Raw genomic sequence first — 17,800 nt, forward strand, 5'->3', positions numbered from 1 at the left:
ATATCTTAATATTCGTGTGCCATCTGCAAATAAAAATTATTAAATTAAGATTTGATATTTATTGTTATTTGTTAGCAAAACAATTTAATTTTGTTATTTTACGGTCAGTTGTCACGCAAAATTATCTAATAGAGGTAAATAATGAACACGTGATCAGAGGCAATACGGCAGTTTTTAAGTGTAGTATACCTTCATTTGTCGCTGATTTCGTGACAGTTTTATCGTGGACGGATAATACTGAAAATTCATACAACATACAACATACCAATAATGAAGGTATTTTAAAAATCTAATCGTATCAATATATTTAGAAAATCAAACTTAAAATCATCTAACTTCATTATCCGACGTACCCTTACAAAGAAATAATTACAAAGATTTTTTTATGTTTTGTTTTGACTGAGATAAATGTACGTGAATTAATTTAATATTATGTAATACTGTCTGTATTCTATATGAGTTAACGATTATTGAAATGACTAGACATTTTTTTTTATGTAATCAAATTTGTTGTTCGTAAGTTGACTTAAATCTATAAATGTATCTAATCATAATTTGAGGTTAAAAGTTTGTCTAAAATTAAATGATTCACTATTTTTAATATACCATCATTTATTTTACAAAAAGTTGTAAGTCAAGAATATGCTTCCGAAGTAGTAACTGAATACGTGATACGTGGCAATGCTGTTATACTAAAATGTACGATTCCTTCGTTCGTTGCTGATTTTGTTGCTGTACATTCTTGGATATCATCAGAAGGACAAGAGTTTAATTATATTGATAGTGGCTATGGTATAGACGTTACTTAGAATTAAATGAGAGTCGCAAAAATCTAATTCCTTCTATAACTCCTTCAATTTGAATAGCCGCGTGTATATGTTTTGTTTTTCTGAACTATTGAATTTTTATACTAGTTGTAAATCAGAATTATGAAACGGAGTTGATGCCTTCAGAATATATCATTAGGGGTAATTCACTGGTGTTAAAATGTAATATACCGTCCTTTGTAGCTGATTTTGTAACAGTTGATTCTTGGGTTTCAAGTGATGGTCAACTTTTTACTAAGGAAACAGATCAAAGTAAAATAAACATTTTTCTTCAGATTCTATATGTACAAATGAATTTCCTTTTTATCCACAATAACAATAGAAAATTAGTAAAATTGGTAACATGAAGAATGGATTTGATCAATTAATAAACAGGTATATTTATTGGGATATAATCAAGAGACAAATTTACTAAAAAAAAATTTAATTTACCTTTTTTATATTTACCCTTAAATGTTTTAATAATTAATAATACAAATTGTATAAACGATTTACAGTTGTAATGCAAAATTACGTTACTGGGACAGAAGATGAATATGTTATACTCAGTAATACGGCTATACTCAAATGTAAAATTCCAAGTTTTGTAGTTGACTTCGTTTCAGTAGATTCATGGGTATCTTCTGATGGACAGGAATTTTATTACTCAGTTGATAATCATAGTAGGCTAAATGATTTTTGATATAGATTTATTGTTTGTTTTATGAATTTAATCCATTTTATCCTTTGTTACAAAAAAACAACTGCTTCTTAGCATAATAATTATCTATACATAACTGTTATCTTTTGTGATTTTTCAAAATTTTCAATGTCTAAATTAGTGTATTTTTTTGAGTGTACCTTGATAAAATTTTGTTCTTTTGAAATTATGTTTATATGTTGTTGAAATTCAAGAATAAGTTCAAGTTTCATACATTTACCGAGTAAGACTATTGTGATTTATGTGGTTTACTGCAGATAAATAATAAAATATTTTTAAAATAGAAAACTAGTGATCTTTATATCTATATTATAGTTGTTTTAATTATCGTTTTTGTACTTACTAAACAAATAATTTTTNTTATCGTTTTTGTACTTACTAAACAAATAATTTTTACAATTTTAGTTTAAGAATCGATCCTAGATAATTATGTTTTTTAATAGTTGTACATCAATCATATGAAGTAGAAGCTGATAATGAGTATGTTATCAAAGGAAATAGTGTTATAATGAAATGTGAAATACCCAGCTTTGTGGCTGATTTTGTTTCGGTAGTTCAATGGGAAGATTCGTTAGGGAATGAATATTATCCCAATAAAGATTATGGTATAATTTAATTAAAAAAATATTGTTGTGGTTTTAGTTACGATGTTCAATGTATTAAACAAATCCTATTTTTTTCCTTTTTTTGAATATTTTAAAGAACGTATAATAAAGTCTTAGGAAAAAATGTTGATATTTGTTATGAAATTTTTGATTAATTTAATTAAAAAATTAATCAAAATTATGTTTTCTTAGTCGTTAGCCAATCTTATGAAACTCGAGTTATTGACGAATATGTACTTCTGGCGAATGTAGCTATTTTTAAGTGTCTTATTCCAAGTTTTGTTGCTGATTTCATTCAAATCTTAGATTGGTTAGATGAATATGGTAATAGTATAGGGTCAACAATCGATACATTGGGTATAAATTTTATATTATAAATTATAATGTAGATAATTCTAGAGCGATTGCAAACTTGAATATTTGTATAGCCAATCATTTTCCTATCCAAAAAATATTTTTACTTAAATTCAAAGATTTAAAAATTTTAATAAATGAACATTGATTTTTATTTATTTTATTATTCATACGAAATATGAAATATTGTTTAGTTGTAGAACAATTATATCAGTTACGTGTGAATGATGAGTTTGTGTTAAATGGAAATACAGCTGTTTTAAAGTGTATCGTTCCCAGTTTTATNAAATGGAAATACAGCTGTTTTAAAGTGTATCGTTCCCAGTTTTATTGGAGATTTTCTAGAAATTAAGGAATGGATTTCAGATTCTGGAGATTCATTTTTAATGAATGAAGAAAACAATGGTTCGCCTTATGATGTATTATTAAGAAAATTAATGAATACTTCTTTAATAGAATGATAATTTTGTATTCCTTTTTCATCCGGCAACAACGGTTTACTGAACACTTTTTTGATTATCAATTTAATTTGGCTAACGTTTTCAGCTGTAAATCAGTATTACGAAACACAGGTTTACGATATGTTCGTAATAAGAGGAAATACAGCAATTTTTAAATGTGCAGTTCCTTCATTTGTGGTAGATTATGTAATTGTAGATTCGTGGGAAGCCACAAATGGTGACAAATACTACTTCAGTGCTGAAGATATCGGTACTTATATATGCTTTGAATAATTTTATTTTGTATAAGTGATTTGTTGAATGGATTTTAACCTTATACGAAGTCCTGTATAATTTTATGTTTAACTGTAGAGAATTTTTCAACTATTTAAAATGTTATCGGCTGTTTCATTCTCAATTATGTCGCTTTTAAGTAAAAATATTATTATTACACGTTCTTCTTAGGTTGTTTATTAAATTATTACTCATTATTTTTCGTAGCTGTTAATCAATACTACGAGGCTGTATTACATGATATGTTTGTAATCAGAGGCAATACGGCTCTTTTTAAATGCATTATTCCGTCATTTGTAACAGATTATGTTTCAGTTGTATCCTGGGAGGATACAAATGGCAACAAATATTTAATTTCATCTAATGATAAATTTGGTAAAAATCTTTATGTTGTATTTGAATGGTTGGAAATTTCTTTTTTGTTCTTTCTTGTAAACTTATTTTATTATTATTAATATCATATTATTATATTCGAGTTATTAGAATTTTATTTGTATCATAAATCAAATCGATTTTAAAATAAATTAAAAAGTATCTCTTAAAATTTTTTTCGGTCTGTTATTTCCTATAGTCAATTCTCTATTTTTAGTTGTTAATCAATTGTACACCGTTAATGTGATGGACGAGTCTGTACTTCGTGGCAATACGGCGATATTAAAATGTCATATTCCTAGTTTTGTTGCCGATTATGTATTTGTATCCGGTTGGTCATCAAATGACGGGGATGAATATTCAGTTGAATCAAATCAAGTATATGGTACCATTGAATTAAAATTATGACAAATTTTCTTATCTTTTATTTTTTTAATGAGAAATTTTTTATCGGTATCGATTATTTCACAGAATTATCAAATAAACAAGGGTACGTTGCGGTTTCCTTGATTTTATCCATACAATTGCTTCATTATCCTTTATATTCCTATTATTCTAGTATGAATGTCATGAATGAATCTTTTATGTAGTTAGTTGTATACTGAAAATATGAGATTATATAGAAGTATTTTAACTTTTTTGTAACTCTTTATGTGTGATATATTTACTATTCTTTGAAAAATAAAATAATAAAAATCATATAGTAACATACAATATTAAATACTTCTATATATTCTATATTATTAGTATTAAAATGCTTTATATGCTTAAAAACTCTTAACGTGGAATTAATTTAAATTCAACTATAAATATAGTGATGGACGTTACATGGATGATCTTTTAATGGATGTTTAACTGTCCCTAAAGTTTTTCTTAAAGAATTATTTAAAAACTGCGTCCATTTTTATATTTATTTATAAAAATAATTTCGATTTTAAAAATAATTTATCATCGCATTCATTTTTTTATTGGAACTTAATTTTATATATTCACTTTAAGAGTTAGAGATTTTACATATATACTTTTTTACGTGTTTAAAATATTCTATTTTCTCAGTTAATTCAAAGGCATAAATTTCAACAAATAAAAAGTATACCACATTTGTTCAGTATTATAAAAATTAAGAAAAATTGAATGTCGTTACGTAATTTTTTTTTTNATTATAAAAATTAAGAAAAATTGAATGTCGTTACGTAATTTTTTTTTTGGTAAAAAAAATTAATTTTCGCATTTTTCTTAAAAAATTGACAATGTGGCAAAAAATAATTCTATAAATACCGTTTTATTACTTTTTATAGACATATTTTTATCACTCTTTTGTGAAATTAACTTAACGGAATATAATTAAATATTTTTACAAATAAAACTTTTTGACATTCTTTCATTTATGTTAGATTATTGTTCTTAAAATGTAAAATCTCTTTTAAAAAGCTTAAGCAAAAAAATTATGGTGGAGTACTGATTTAATTAATATATTTTTTATTTATTTAAGATGGTAAATATTTAGTATTACCGTCTGGTGAGTTGCACATTAGAGATGTAACCCATGAAGATGGAACTAAATCTTATCAATGTCGTACAAAGCACAGACTTACTGGTGAAACAAGACTTAGTGCTACAAAAGGAAGACTAGTTATCACAGGTTAGAGAAAAATTTGTGTAAATAATGAAGTACATTGACATTGTATAAATTTTTTTAAAGATATAAAAACTAAAAAACGGCAGAGTAAAACTAAAACCTTCTCAATTGCGCATAAAAGTAAAAAACTATTTTTTCTATAATTTTTGAGAAATGTCATTTAAATTTTCTTTAAATAATGTTACTATCAATTTTTATAAATAAAATATTAATTTTGGGATGTATTGGATATTATTAATATTTAGTGTAATTTTATTTAATAAAAAAATTGCTTATAATAAAAAAAAAATTAAGTAGGATTAATTTTGAGTTTATCCAATCAGTTTGTAGACTTTCTGATTTATTATTCAACTATGAATTTACTTCTTTGTACATCTTAAGGTACTTTAAAAATATATTTATCATTATATAGTTTATCGACTGTCAATGTACTTTTGAATAATATTGTTATGGCTAAATTAAAAATAATTTTAAAGTTAAATTAAAACTTTTTATTCAAAATTTAATTCAAAATACATTTCTATTTTTAATTGAAATAATATTTTTTTAATATATTTTAATGTTAGAATTACAATTTTAATTTGGCCACATATATATATTTAAAATAGTGTTGCATTTATAGATTAATAAAAAGACCAATATAAAGGAAAATACATTTAATATATTATTATTAATGTTATTTTATATGACATTATAAATGCAACATGAATTTATTATATATATAATTTAATCTACTCGGACATACATTTTAATATTAAGTCTATATTTTAAAATATTGTGTCACAATTATTAAAAATTATTTTTTATAATAGAAATTTAATTTTATAATCACGTTATAATTATAAAATTCTTGATTTTTCAATACTATGAAAGTAAAATATAAATTGTTGTATTTAAAATGTGTGTTCGGTGAAGAATGAAGCCTGAATGTTGGGATAGGGTACCCCTGCGACACATTAAAGCATGAGTCAGTTTAGTTAATTAAAATTAAATTTATGTATATCTATCTGGCTGAACTATTAAATTTTTGTGTTACTCGAACACTTTTTATGATACTTAGAGCCTGTGAGTAGTTCTTCTCCAAAATTTGCTTCTCAGGAGACTGGTAAAAGCTATCAATTCAGGTCTGGTCAAAATATAGTTTTAACTAGTTCTGCTCAAAGTAATCCAGTACCTTCTTACAGGTAAGAATATAAATAGGTTTTCTTGCTGAAAAATATTTACATTTTAAATTTGTTTTGAAATAAACCCAGTCAAACTTGAAAGTATCTATAAAAATTGTAGTAATGAATTTGAGTTTTATAATGTTGAATTATTAAAAATGTTTTTACGCCAGACAATAATAAATATTACATTTTTTTTTTATTTAAAAAAGTATTTTTTTTAAATCATACACGCGTTTAATTTTAGATCCTATAACTAGTATTGCACCAAAATTCTCCTCGACAACAAATATTCAAGGGTTTGTAACCCAACTATCTAATTCGTTTGATATGTTATGTCCAGCCCAAGGGTACCCTGTACCAGTCTCAAGGTGGGTAGAATTTTATAATTTAATTAAATATTTCATGTTTTAAATATTAGAACCTGTAAGTGCAACAGCACCTAATTTTCCAATGATGGCAGAATCATTCAAATTCAGATTTTTATCCAATTTAAATATGTTATGCCCGGCTCAAGGGTATCCTGTTCCTTCTCATAGGTAGATAAAATATGATTATTTTGTTTTAATAAAATAACAATGGTTTTAAACGCTTAAATTTTTGAACAAAAAAATACTTGTAAAGGCTAATAGTCTAAAGTTTTATTTATGCATAAAAAATTTATCCTTACAAAAAAATGGAGAAATTATTATTCTACTTTGTTATAATTAAGTCGATACTTAACCAACATTCAGGATAAAAATGTTTTAGTTGTATAATTACAATTCTGATACACAGAACCCGTGGGCTTAAAATCTCCAACATTTCCATCGTCCTCGAAGTCAAGTTGGTTCGTTAAAAGCTTATCTGAACAAATATCCCTACTATGTTCTGCACAAGGGTACCCTGTTCCCGAGTACAGGTGATTTTTTCTTTTCAATACAAGTCTATAAAAAACTCATATTTAATATTTAAAGAGACGGTTAAGGAGTTTTATATTAAATATTAAAATAAAATAATAAATTATATTTTGAATTAACCATATATATATATAAAAAAAAAAATCCTTCCAGAACCATATAGTTTAAAAGCACCAACATTTCCATCTGATGATGAAATATCAAAATTCAAAAAACCAATATTACAAAGTTTTTGTTTACTTTGCGAGGCTCAAGGTTATCCGGTCCCTTCATTCAGGTACACATCTTCTATTGTTAATTTTCATTAAATATTTTAGAACCAGTAGGGTTTAAATCTCCTGTTTTTTCTACTGACTCTGAAATTTCGAGATATAGAAAACGTTCGTCTTCAGATTTATCTATTTTATGTACAGCGCAAGGGTATCCTGTCCCAAATTTCAGGTGAGAATATTCCACAATGCTTTTATTTATTTATATTTTTCGCGATTACAATTTAAGTAAATACATTTTTGAGATTAGTAGTAGCCTTTTTTTATTTACAAATCGCTCTATAACTTAGAGCCCGTTGGTACTAAATCTCCTGCCCTAGCATCTGATTTTAAAGGAACTATACTAATTCGACCATCAAATATGAACATCGTTTTATTGTGTCAATCTCAAGGATATCCGGTACCAGAATTTAGGTGAGAATAATAAAGAAATTAGAAAGTGAATTAAATTGTCGCATGGGGCTAATCGCTGACATTTAGGTTTTTCGTAAAAAATTGTATACATTCAAAACTTTACGCTAAATCTTACAGAACCCATTGGATATAAAGCTCCTACATTATCATCAGATTTCTCTAGTACAGGTTTAAAAAAACGTGCATTTTCACCAATTGTATTGTTATGTCAGTCACAGGGCTACCCCATACCGGAATTTAGGTGAGAAGGATGGTTTTATAATAACTTCTTATATATTTTTTGATAGTGATTTTAATCACTGTCAGATATCATTATACTTGATCCATCTATGACACGTCCCCACTGTGCTGCGACCCCCCTGTGCTGGTTTTTTTTTATTTAAACTATCCATTACAAAAAATTACTTACCACTCATATTTCAACATTCAGGTATTACTTAGGTTAATAATTTTATTTTTGAGAATTATTTCATTTAAGTTCTCATAAGACTTCTAATGCAGATCCTGTAGGATTTAAAGCTCCTTCACTTTCATCAGACTTTGAAGGAACTCGGGTGCGCAAAATTTCAAAAAATGATATTGCATTATTGTGTCAATCACAGGGGTTCCCAATTCCAGAGTTCAGGTGAGACAGTAGCTATAACTTAATAAAATGAAAAAAATAATTATAGAACCTGTTGGTATAAAGTCTCCTACATTTGAAACAAAATCTGAAACGTATAGATTTCGAATGAAATCAGACACTGACTTGAGTTTACAATGTGAAGCACAAGGTTTTCCTATCCCATTATTCAGGTTAGATATAATATAAAGATTTAATTTCTATAGAGCCCTTTGGTGCAAAAGCACCATCAGTACCACCAGAAAGTAGGCACAACTAGGTTGAAAAAAATGTACAGCAGAANGCACAACTGGGTTGAAAAAAATGTACAGCAGAATATAAATCTTCTATGCTTAGCACAGAGCTTTCCGGTACCCCTTTTTCGGTGAGTTCAATGTTATGTTATACAAAACCAAAGCATTAGGTCCATCATGATTTATTTTAGTATTTCAATTTTAGCATTGTGGAATAATCTAATTGCTTAAAATAAAATATGCGTAAGGTATTAAAGCATAAATTTATGTGTAGATACGATAAGTGCTAAAGCGCCTACCGCACCAGATGACAAAAGTAGATCAATAGTACGCAAATCTAATCAATATATAACATTGTTTTGTATAACCCAAGCTTTTCCTGTACCATCCTTCAGGTTTGTAAAAACTAATTGACCATGTCAAATCCTTTTTTGGGGACAGTTATTTTCTTAGGTTGAAAATAAGGTAAAAGTTTTTAAATAAAAGAAATAATTGTATTTTTATCGTAGTTTTTTTCCAAATCTCTGTTTCGCATCATATAACACACACACATATATATATATACTTTCTTGGCGAATACTATTAAACTAATACTTTTCCAAAGCTTTAATAAGTTTTGACTTCGTAGTAAATTTAACATTTAATCTGTATAAAAGAATCGGTATTTTCGGCCATTTAATAGAAATTAAGAAAAATAATTGTTTACAGAGCCCGTGGGTGTTAAAAAACCAACTTTTGCAAGCGATGATAAAATACATTCATTCGAACGAATGTATAGCTCTAAAATAGGTCTGACGTGTGAAGCACAAGCCTATCCTATAGCTGCTATTAGGTATGAATGTTTTTTCCTTACAAACATGATGGTAGTTCGAATATTAGCATTTAACTAAAATAGGTAATAATATGTGTATGTCCTACATTGTTTTGCGTCTATTGTTTTCAAAAATTTGTTGTTAAAATTTAAATAGGTTATTGTCCTGTGGTTCTCAGTGTAATTTACTTTGAATTTGTATTAAATAGTTTACACGAATATTATTGTAATTTTTTAATTTTTTATATTATATATTTTGATAAATTTTAAATTTAAGTTCTGTTTATTTTATTGATTAAATTATTAGGATACATGTAATATCTTTAATTCTTTATTACAGCGATATTTATAAACAAAATGTCATTATTGTACCCATATGCTAGGCATCTATGTTTTGTTGTACTATAAATTGTTCAAAAGTGAATATAAATTTACTAGTAAAATTCAAAATTTTGTCTCGTAACGAGAATCAATTTTCAACAAAACATAATGATTTTATTATTATAAATTAAATTATCTTTTATTATTATACTGTACATATACTATACCCAGTGAAAAGCTCATTTTTTAAAAATAATTAATTTTTTCAGATCGCTCCTAAAGCTCTAACTACTGTAACTTGTTAAACAAATCAAATAATATTTTTTATATATTTTATTAATAAAATTGTTTTTGATTGAATACATTTTGTTGATATAAAAACACAGATTGGTTTTGTCATTTGAAAATCAAAAAATTTATATGAGTATAATGTATATGGGATGGTAGCCGAAAATTACTTTTTTGTGTAAAAATGTTAAACATTTTTGTTAAAAATCATTAGCTAGCTTTGATATTTTTGAAGATATTTATTAAGACGAAGTTAAAAAATCAGTGTGCTTCTATATACAAAAAATGAATTATTAACTTATAAACATTTAGTTTAATTCCTTTTGTTTGAATGATTAATTAAANAATCTATATATATATATATATATATATACAAAAAATGAATTATTAACTTATAAATATTTAGTTTAATTCCTTTTGTTTGAATGATTAATTAAAATGAAGAAGTACATTTTGATATAAAAAATTAATGCTAGTATCCCAACATTTTAGGTTTTTTCAATTAACTTTGTAATTAGTTTCATTAATTATTTATTTGAAAATAATTTTATCAATTGTCATTTATATTAGAACCTATTGGGATGAAATCTCCTAGTTTTTCATCAGATACTAAAATAACAGCTTACATAAGACATCAGTATTCTAATATCGGTTTACAATGTCAAGCACAAGGATATCCCATTCCTAATTTTCGGTAATAAATAATTAATAAGTCCTAAACAAAATTGAATGTTTTTTTAAATAAATTACATTACTGTTTATTTTTCTTGAAAAATATGAATGTGATAGATTTTTTGAAGATGACAATGCAGTGACAATATAGAGGGTGAATCACATTGATATGACAAATCCAATAATTTTTGATCCAATTATTATTTTTTTGAAATTTTTTCTTTTAATAATGATTGCCTTCATATACTATGTTTAAAATATATTTTATATTATCTATCACTAATAAGAAAAGAATAAACAACATTTTTTTTTTATGTAATTCAAAATTAAAAATGACAATTTTTTCATTCCAAATTGTTTAAGATTCGTTATGTTACAATAAGCATAATACATAAAGTATGAAGCGCAGTTAGGTACAGCCCGTACTTGTATACGTATACCTAACCCGCGTTCTTTACCCACTCTATTTATTAAAATAGCTATTAACTTGGTAAGTACTTGATTAAAATTTTTATAAACCCATCAAAAGTTTTGGTAAGAAAAATGTTAAAAAATTTAGTTTAAAATGTTAATATTTTTATATTTTTCTTATTAATGATACATAATATAAAATACGCTTTAAACGTAGTCTATGAACGCAATAATTATTAAAAAAACAAAATGAAAATTGGTTCAAAAGTTATTGAATTTGTCATATTTTTGTTACTCATTTTGTATATGTGAGAATAATATTTTCCCTTTAATTTTAAGTACCGCTTGGTTAAATCAAACAAAAAAAATACCTAATTTAATTATGCCTCATAATAAGTAGTTTTTTTAACAGATCCAATAAAAACAGTTATTTATAGAGTTCTCATTAAATTTAAATTTAATCATGTTGATAAGATTGTTTTGCAATAAAATGAATTATCTTATGAAAACCAGAGAAATCCAGTATCTTTTTCAGGTAGTTAATACTACCTTAAAATTAAAAACTAACACTCATGCTAACATTCTAAATAGTCATCCAAATTCTAACATTTAGAGCTTCAATATAATTACAAGTAAAAAAAATTTTTATGTAAATTCTTGTTATTAGATCCCCAAACGAGTATTTCACCGAAGATAAAAAAAGAACTTTCAATTGGAGAATCCTTTGTTACTAAATCTCATATATCCATAATTTGTTCAGCTCAGGGCTTTCCTATACCTTATTTTCGGTATGTTATTCGCTATATTTTCAATAATATGAAAAATATAATTATTATATTTTCAATAATAGTTTTTTCAATATTATTAAAAAAGTCTAATATATATATGGAATGAGATACCATGCGAAAAAAAATAAATTGAATTCAATTGTTTAAGATTAATAATATGGCATAATGTACTAGATTAATTATATTTAATTAAAAAATTATTTTACTTCTATCATAAACATCAATTTTGAGTTTAAACTTTTTCAATCAAGTAAATATAATAATTTACAGAACCTCATTCCAATATTGCTGGTAAAGTGTCTAAAGAACGTTTTGAAGGAAACAATTTTATTTGTAATAAACCAGCGGTACTTCTATGCCCAGGTCAAGGTTTTCCTATACCAAAATATCAGTAAGTTTCGTAGGCACTACTGATACTATGAAAAATTATCATAATAAGTTATCTTAGAAAGCTCTTAAAAATTTGATTATGTGGTATAGCAATTTATAAATGAAATTAAATACACAATAATTTACAAATTCTTTATAATTATACTATTTGACTTGTTTGCAAGGTTGTTAATAATCATGTTTTTTTAAACCTGTTTAAAACATAAGTCGATAGTTTAAATACTGAAAACGTCTCATAAGACCAACATAAAATTTGAAATTTTTAGTGTTATAATCTCGTTAAAAACGTAATAACCCGGCTTTTTTTATTTATATTAATCACATAAATTTTCAATAAATGTGAACTCTATTATATAGCAGTAACTATTAAATTTTTAGTTTTTAGATTATTATACTTTAAATAAATCANATTATATAGCAGTAACTGTTGAATTTTTAGTTTTTGGATTATTATACTTTAAATAAATCAATATACAAACTCCATTTGAAAACATTAAAATTATGCTTACTAACACTTACAATCAATCAAATATTTTTAGTAATTTATAAAAAAAATAGCTTACACAAGCTATTTACCCTATTTGTAAATAAATTTCTAGTAAAAATTGATATTAAGTTTTATACTGTTCCAGAATTATATGATATTTTTATAGCATTATTTTGTTATTAGGATTTTGAAAATGACCTTTTCTTTAAATATATAAATGTATATTATATTTTTATTAGAAGTGTGATTATAGTTAACAGAATTTTCCAAAATAATATATATATATATCTATAAAATATGTATTATTTTGTTGGAAAAGGGAGTTAAAATTAAGTATTATAAATATGAATAAACGCAAAATATAAACATATTACTTTTATTGCTTTGATGATACATATTTTAATTGCATATTAAACATTTTTTTAAAAATAATTATTAAAATTATTGTTCTATTTGAAAATTTAATCAAATAATTTTTATAAATTTGAGAGTTAACAAAAAAAAAATAAAGTATTTTCCTAAAACTTATATATCTCTAATGAAATCAAAGCAAAGTGCTTGCAAACTGTTTTATGTCAAGAAAAATACAAATTTTCTTTTTGTTTGTGTCTATGCATTTTATGTCATTGAAATGAAAGCGTGAAGTACAATAATCGGACATCTCCATTTAAAATTCAATTTAATTTTAATAAATTTAAATAAAAAAAAAAATTTTCGACAGTTTTGTATTATTGCTGAGTTTATCTGACCATTTAAAAAAATAATTTCGTATAAATAGATATGCGTTATATACCGAATTAGTAATAAAATATTTATGTTTATTATATCCTCTGAATATTAAAAAAAAAATTAAGATAACCGGCTATTGAATTAGGCTTTATTTGTCGTGGTCACACTTCTAATTGTCTAACTAGACTTCAATGCGGAAGTAAACAAATAAAATTGTATGCATAGGTGGTATAAGTTCGCAGAAGGTTCTAATAAGAAACAAGCGGTGACTTTAAATGATAGAATTAAGCAGGTTTCTGGAACATTGATAATACGAGAAGCTAAAGTTGAAGATTCTGGAAAATATTTATGCGTTGTCAATAATTCTGTTGGTGGTGAAAGCGTTGAAACCGTATTAACTGTAACAGGTGAAATAATTATAATTTAAAATTTGTGTCTATGTATTTATACATCGTTGTTTTTAGCTCCATTAAATGCTATCATCGAGCCTACGATTCAAACTGTGGATTTTGGGAGACCCGCAACATTAACATGTAATTACGAAGGGAATCCGGTAAAAACAATATCTTGGTTAAAAGATGGTAAAAAATTGAATTCTCATGATGGAAGAGTGTTACGTATAGACTCAGTTCGTAAAGAAGATAAAGGAATGTATCAATGTTTTGTGAGAAACGAACAAGAAAGTGCTCAAGGAAGTGCTGAACTTAAATTAGGAGGACGATGTAAGTAAAACGAATTAATTTAAATTAAATATTTTATGAGTATTACGACTTTTTTAGTTGAACCACCTCATATCAAAGAATACTTTAGTGATAATACAATGCAACCGGGAGTATCCTTACACTTAAAATGTATTGCATCTGGTAACCCAACACCTGAAATAAATTGGGAACTTGACTCAAAGCGTCTGAGTAGTACAGAAAGGTAGTTTGATAATAAGTATGAATGTACTTAATTTAATTTTTTCTATATTTTAAGACTTCGTATCGGACAACATATTACTTTGGCTGGTGAAGTCGTTTCCTATTTAAATATTTCTTCTGTACACACAAATGATGGAGGACATTATAAATGCGTAGCAGTTTCTAAAGTAGGTACTGCTGAACATACTGCCCATTTAAATGTTTATGGATTACCTTTCATAAGACCTATGGAAAAAAAGAATATTGTATCGGGAGAAAATCTTTTTGTGACGTGTCCTGTTGCTGGTTACCCATTAGAATCGATTACATGGGAGAGAGGTTAGTTTTTCAAATAATTTTATTAAACAGATCAAGGTTAATTTGATATACAACACGAAGTCGATCTTTTACTCTGCATGTGCCATATAAATTTGTATAATTATATTTTTATTTATAGCGGGAAATATTGTGCCTTGGATATCACTGTACTGTAGTCTTATTTAAATACTCCTAAATTATGTAAAAAAAAAATATCAAAATTAAAATTGTATACGATTTGTGTATAGGCTCGTAGTTTAAATAGAACTATGGTACAGCGAGGTCCAAGGTATAACATTCTTCCCTACTTTTTTCAAATAATATAAGTCATTTTTAAATTATCTAAATTTTTTAAATTTAGAAAATCGCCAACTCCCTATTAATCGAAAGCAAAAGGTTTTCCCTAATGGTACGTTAATTATTGAAAATGTCGAAAGATCATCTGATCAAGCAACATATACGTGCGTAGCAAAAAATTCACAAGGCCATACTGCAAAAGGAAACCTAGAAGTTCAAGTTATGGGTAAGTAAATTATTTTATAAATTTTTTACTATAAAATAATTATTTTCAGGAATTTTAATATCAGTGGATTCATATTTACAGATGTTTTAGGAAAATGTTTTATTAAGGTCCTAAAACATACTTTTTAGTTACTCATTTACTGAAAATTGAATATTATTGAATGTTATATTGAATTATATATATATATATATTAAATGTTACAAAATAATTGTTTGGTAGCACACGAACATTGCTAAAAAATGTAATATTTTTAATGATTATTACAATCAAATTTATAGGAATATCCATATGATTAAAAGTATTTATTAATTTAATTACTATTTAAAAAAACTGAATGATAATTATTTTATTATAGAGTACTATGACATAAATAAACAGGATTATATTTCAAATAATAATCCAGATTTGTTGCTTTAAAAAAATTTAAAACCTAAAAACTTCGTTTGTTATTATCATTTTAGTTTAATTTGATTACTATGAACATAGTGACATTTAAAATTTAAAAATAATAAAAAGAAATGATATATAGCAAAAAAAATCGATGTATTTTAGTTCCCCCTGTTATATTATCATTCTCATTTGACGGGGAGACTAATTCTGGCGACAATGCTCAGCTTACGTGTCATGTAAGTAAAGGAGATATGCCTCTTGAACTATATTGGACTTTCCGAGACGCAGATAATCGTACAGCCCCTCTACCGGAAGTAACAACTATAAATCGAATAGGAAAGAAAATAGCGGTTCTTGAAATACCTTTGGTAACACAGTTCCATCGTGGGACTTATATTTGTACCGCCAGCAATCGTGCGGGTAAAGTCTCTCAATCAGCTGTGTTATATGTTAATGGTAAACATGCATAATGAATACGATAGTCTTAACAGTATTTAGTATGATTTCTGCCTAAATTTCAGAAATACAATATTATATTTTCAAATTTTAATCCCTTTCATGATTCCCTGTCCTTTTTATCGACAAAAAAGTAAAGACCAATTAACTTGTTATCAGTACCGCCATCAATGAAACCTTTTTCATTCGAGGGTGAATCAAATGTTGGTGAAACAGCACAACTTACTTGTCATGTAATTAAAGGAGATACTCCGTTAGACATAATATGGGTATTTCAAAGCTTAGAAGGGCAAATTCAACCATTACCGCAACCCATCACGGAAAATCGGATTGGAAAAAAGATTACAATGCTAGAAATCCCCGTAGTAACAGAATATCATCGAGGAAGTTATTCGTGTGTAGCAAAAAATAGAGCAGGAACCTCAAATCAAACTGCGGTTTTGATGGTTAATGGTACATATATAAAGAAAAACATCAGTGTATAAAAGCATTAGAATTAGCACAGAGTTACGCTTTAATTATAAAATATCCGTTGATTCCAATTAACATACACTATAATTGCATATCACTAAATTTTATAGCATGATTATCTTGATTTTTAGTACCCCCCTCAATAATGCCTTTTTCAATTGACGGTGAATTAATCCTCGGTGATAACGCGCAATTAATTTGCCAGGTATCAAGAGGAGATTTGCCAATTAGTATAACTTGGGNTCCGTTGATTCCAATTAACATACACTATAATTGCATATCACTAAATTTTATAGCATGATTATCTTGATTTTTAGTACCCCCCTCAATAATGCCTTTTTCAATTGACGGTGAATTAATCCTCGGTGATAACGCGCAATTAATTTGCCAGGTATCAAGAGGAGATTTGCCAATTAGTATAACTTGGGAATTTCAGTGCCGAACCCAGTCGGCTTTAAAATTCATTACTGGAACCAAAATCACGTAATTAAATAGAAAAAAACAATTTCTGTTAAAACTAACTGAATATCATTAAGGGTCTTATACTTGTATGGCAATTAACAGAACAAGTATTGTTGAATACGCGACAACATTTATGGTCAACCATAAAGATTTTTGTTACAAAGTTTGTATAGCTTTGTATATCTATACATTCTACATCTACATATCAGACAGTCAAGCCTTAACATTAATGCGTAATCCAATTGGTAATGATGAACACCACACAATATGTTAATATTCGATAGGCAAGTTCCTCTTTCAAATAAAAGTACAGTAGAACTCCAATTATCCGAACTCCGATCATCCGAATCGCCGATTATCCGAATCACTTTCAGAAAAAATCAGAAAAAAATTTGTCCTAAGTCCGCGGCGTCAGTGTAGGCACAACACGTGGTAAGAGTTCCCAATCCAGTTCCGGCGCATTGCAGTCACCTGTCATTGTTTATTTTGATTAGTCAGTGAATGGGTCCCGGTCCCCATTAATTCGGATAATTGGAGTTCTACTGTATAT

The 17,800-nt window shown here is 26.4% G+C and overlaps 1 protein-coding gene across 50 annotated transcripts in view; it reads left to right on the forward strand.

The window, feature by feature from the left end:
* Positions 1–17,800, forward strand: part of LOC126894099 (cell adhesion molecule Dscam2) — a 60,269-nt gene that overhangs the window by 18,180 nt on the left and 24,289 nt on the right. For 12 of the 50 annotated variants that reach the window (XM_050664830.1, XM_050664832.1, XM_050664844.1 and 9 more), the window contains exons 5-11: positions 5,085–5,234; positions 6,642–6,765; positions 13,954–14,135; positions 14,193–14,450; positions 14,508–14,652; positions 14,707–14,969; positions 15,310–15,471. In XM_050664830.1, coding sequence (XP_050520787.1) covers positions 5,085–5,234; positions 6,642–6,765; positions 13,954–14,135; positions 14,193–14,450; positions 14,508–14,652; positions 14,707–14,969; positions 15,310–15,471 — 1,284 coding nt within the window. Of the gene's footprint in view, positions 1–108; positions 277–627; positions 793–914; positions 1,080–1,970; positions 2,133–3,032; positions 3,198–3,809; positions 3,978–5,084; positions 5,235–6,291; positions 6,416–6,641; positions 6,766–6,815; positions 6,934–7,171; positions 7,296–7,446; positions 7,571–8,477; positions 8,602–8,804; positions 8,848–8,881; positions 8,963–9,105; positions 9,227–12,001; positions 12,123–13,953; positions 14,136–14,192; positions 14,451–14,507; positions 14,653–14,706; positions 14,970–15,309; positions 15,472–17,800 lie in introns of all 50 variants that reach the window. The other 38 variants (XM_050664819.1, XM_050664807.1, XM_050664810.1 and 35 more) reach the window with 18 other exon arrangements.

Source organism: Daktulosphaira vitifoliae, unplaced genomic scaffold (genome assembly GCF_025091365.1).
Source record: "Daktulosphaira vitifoliae isolate Bord-2020 unplaced genomic scaffold, ASM2509136v1 Scaffold_1, whole genome shotgun sequence".
Taxonomy (NCBI): domain Eukaryota; kingdom Metazoa; phylum Arthropoda; class Insecta; order Hemiptera; family Phylloxeridae; genus Daktulosphaira; species Daktulosphaira vitifoliae.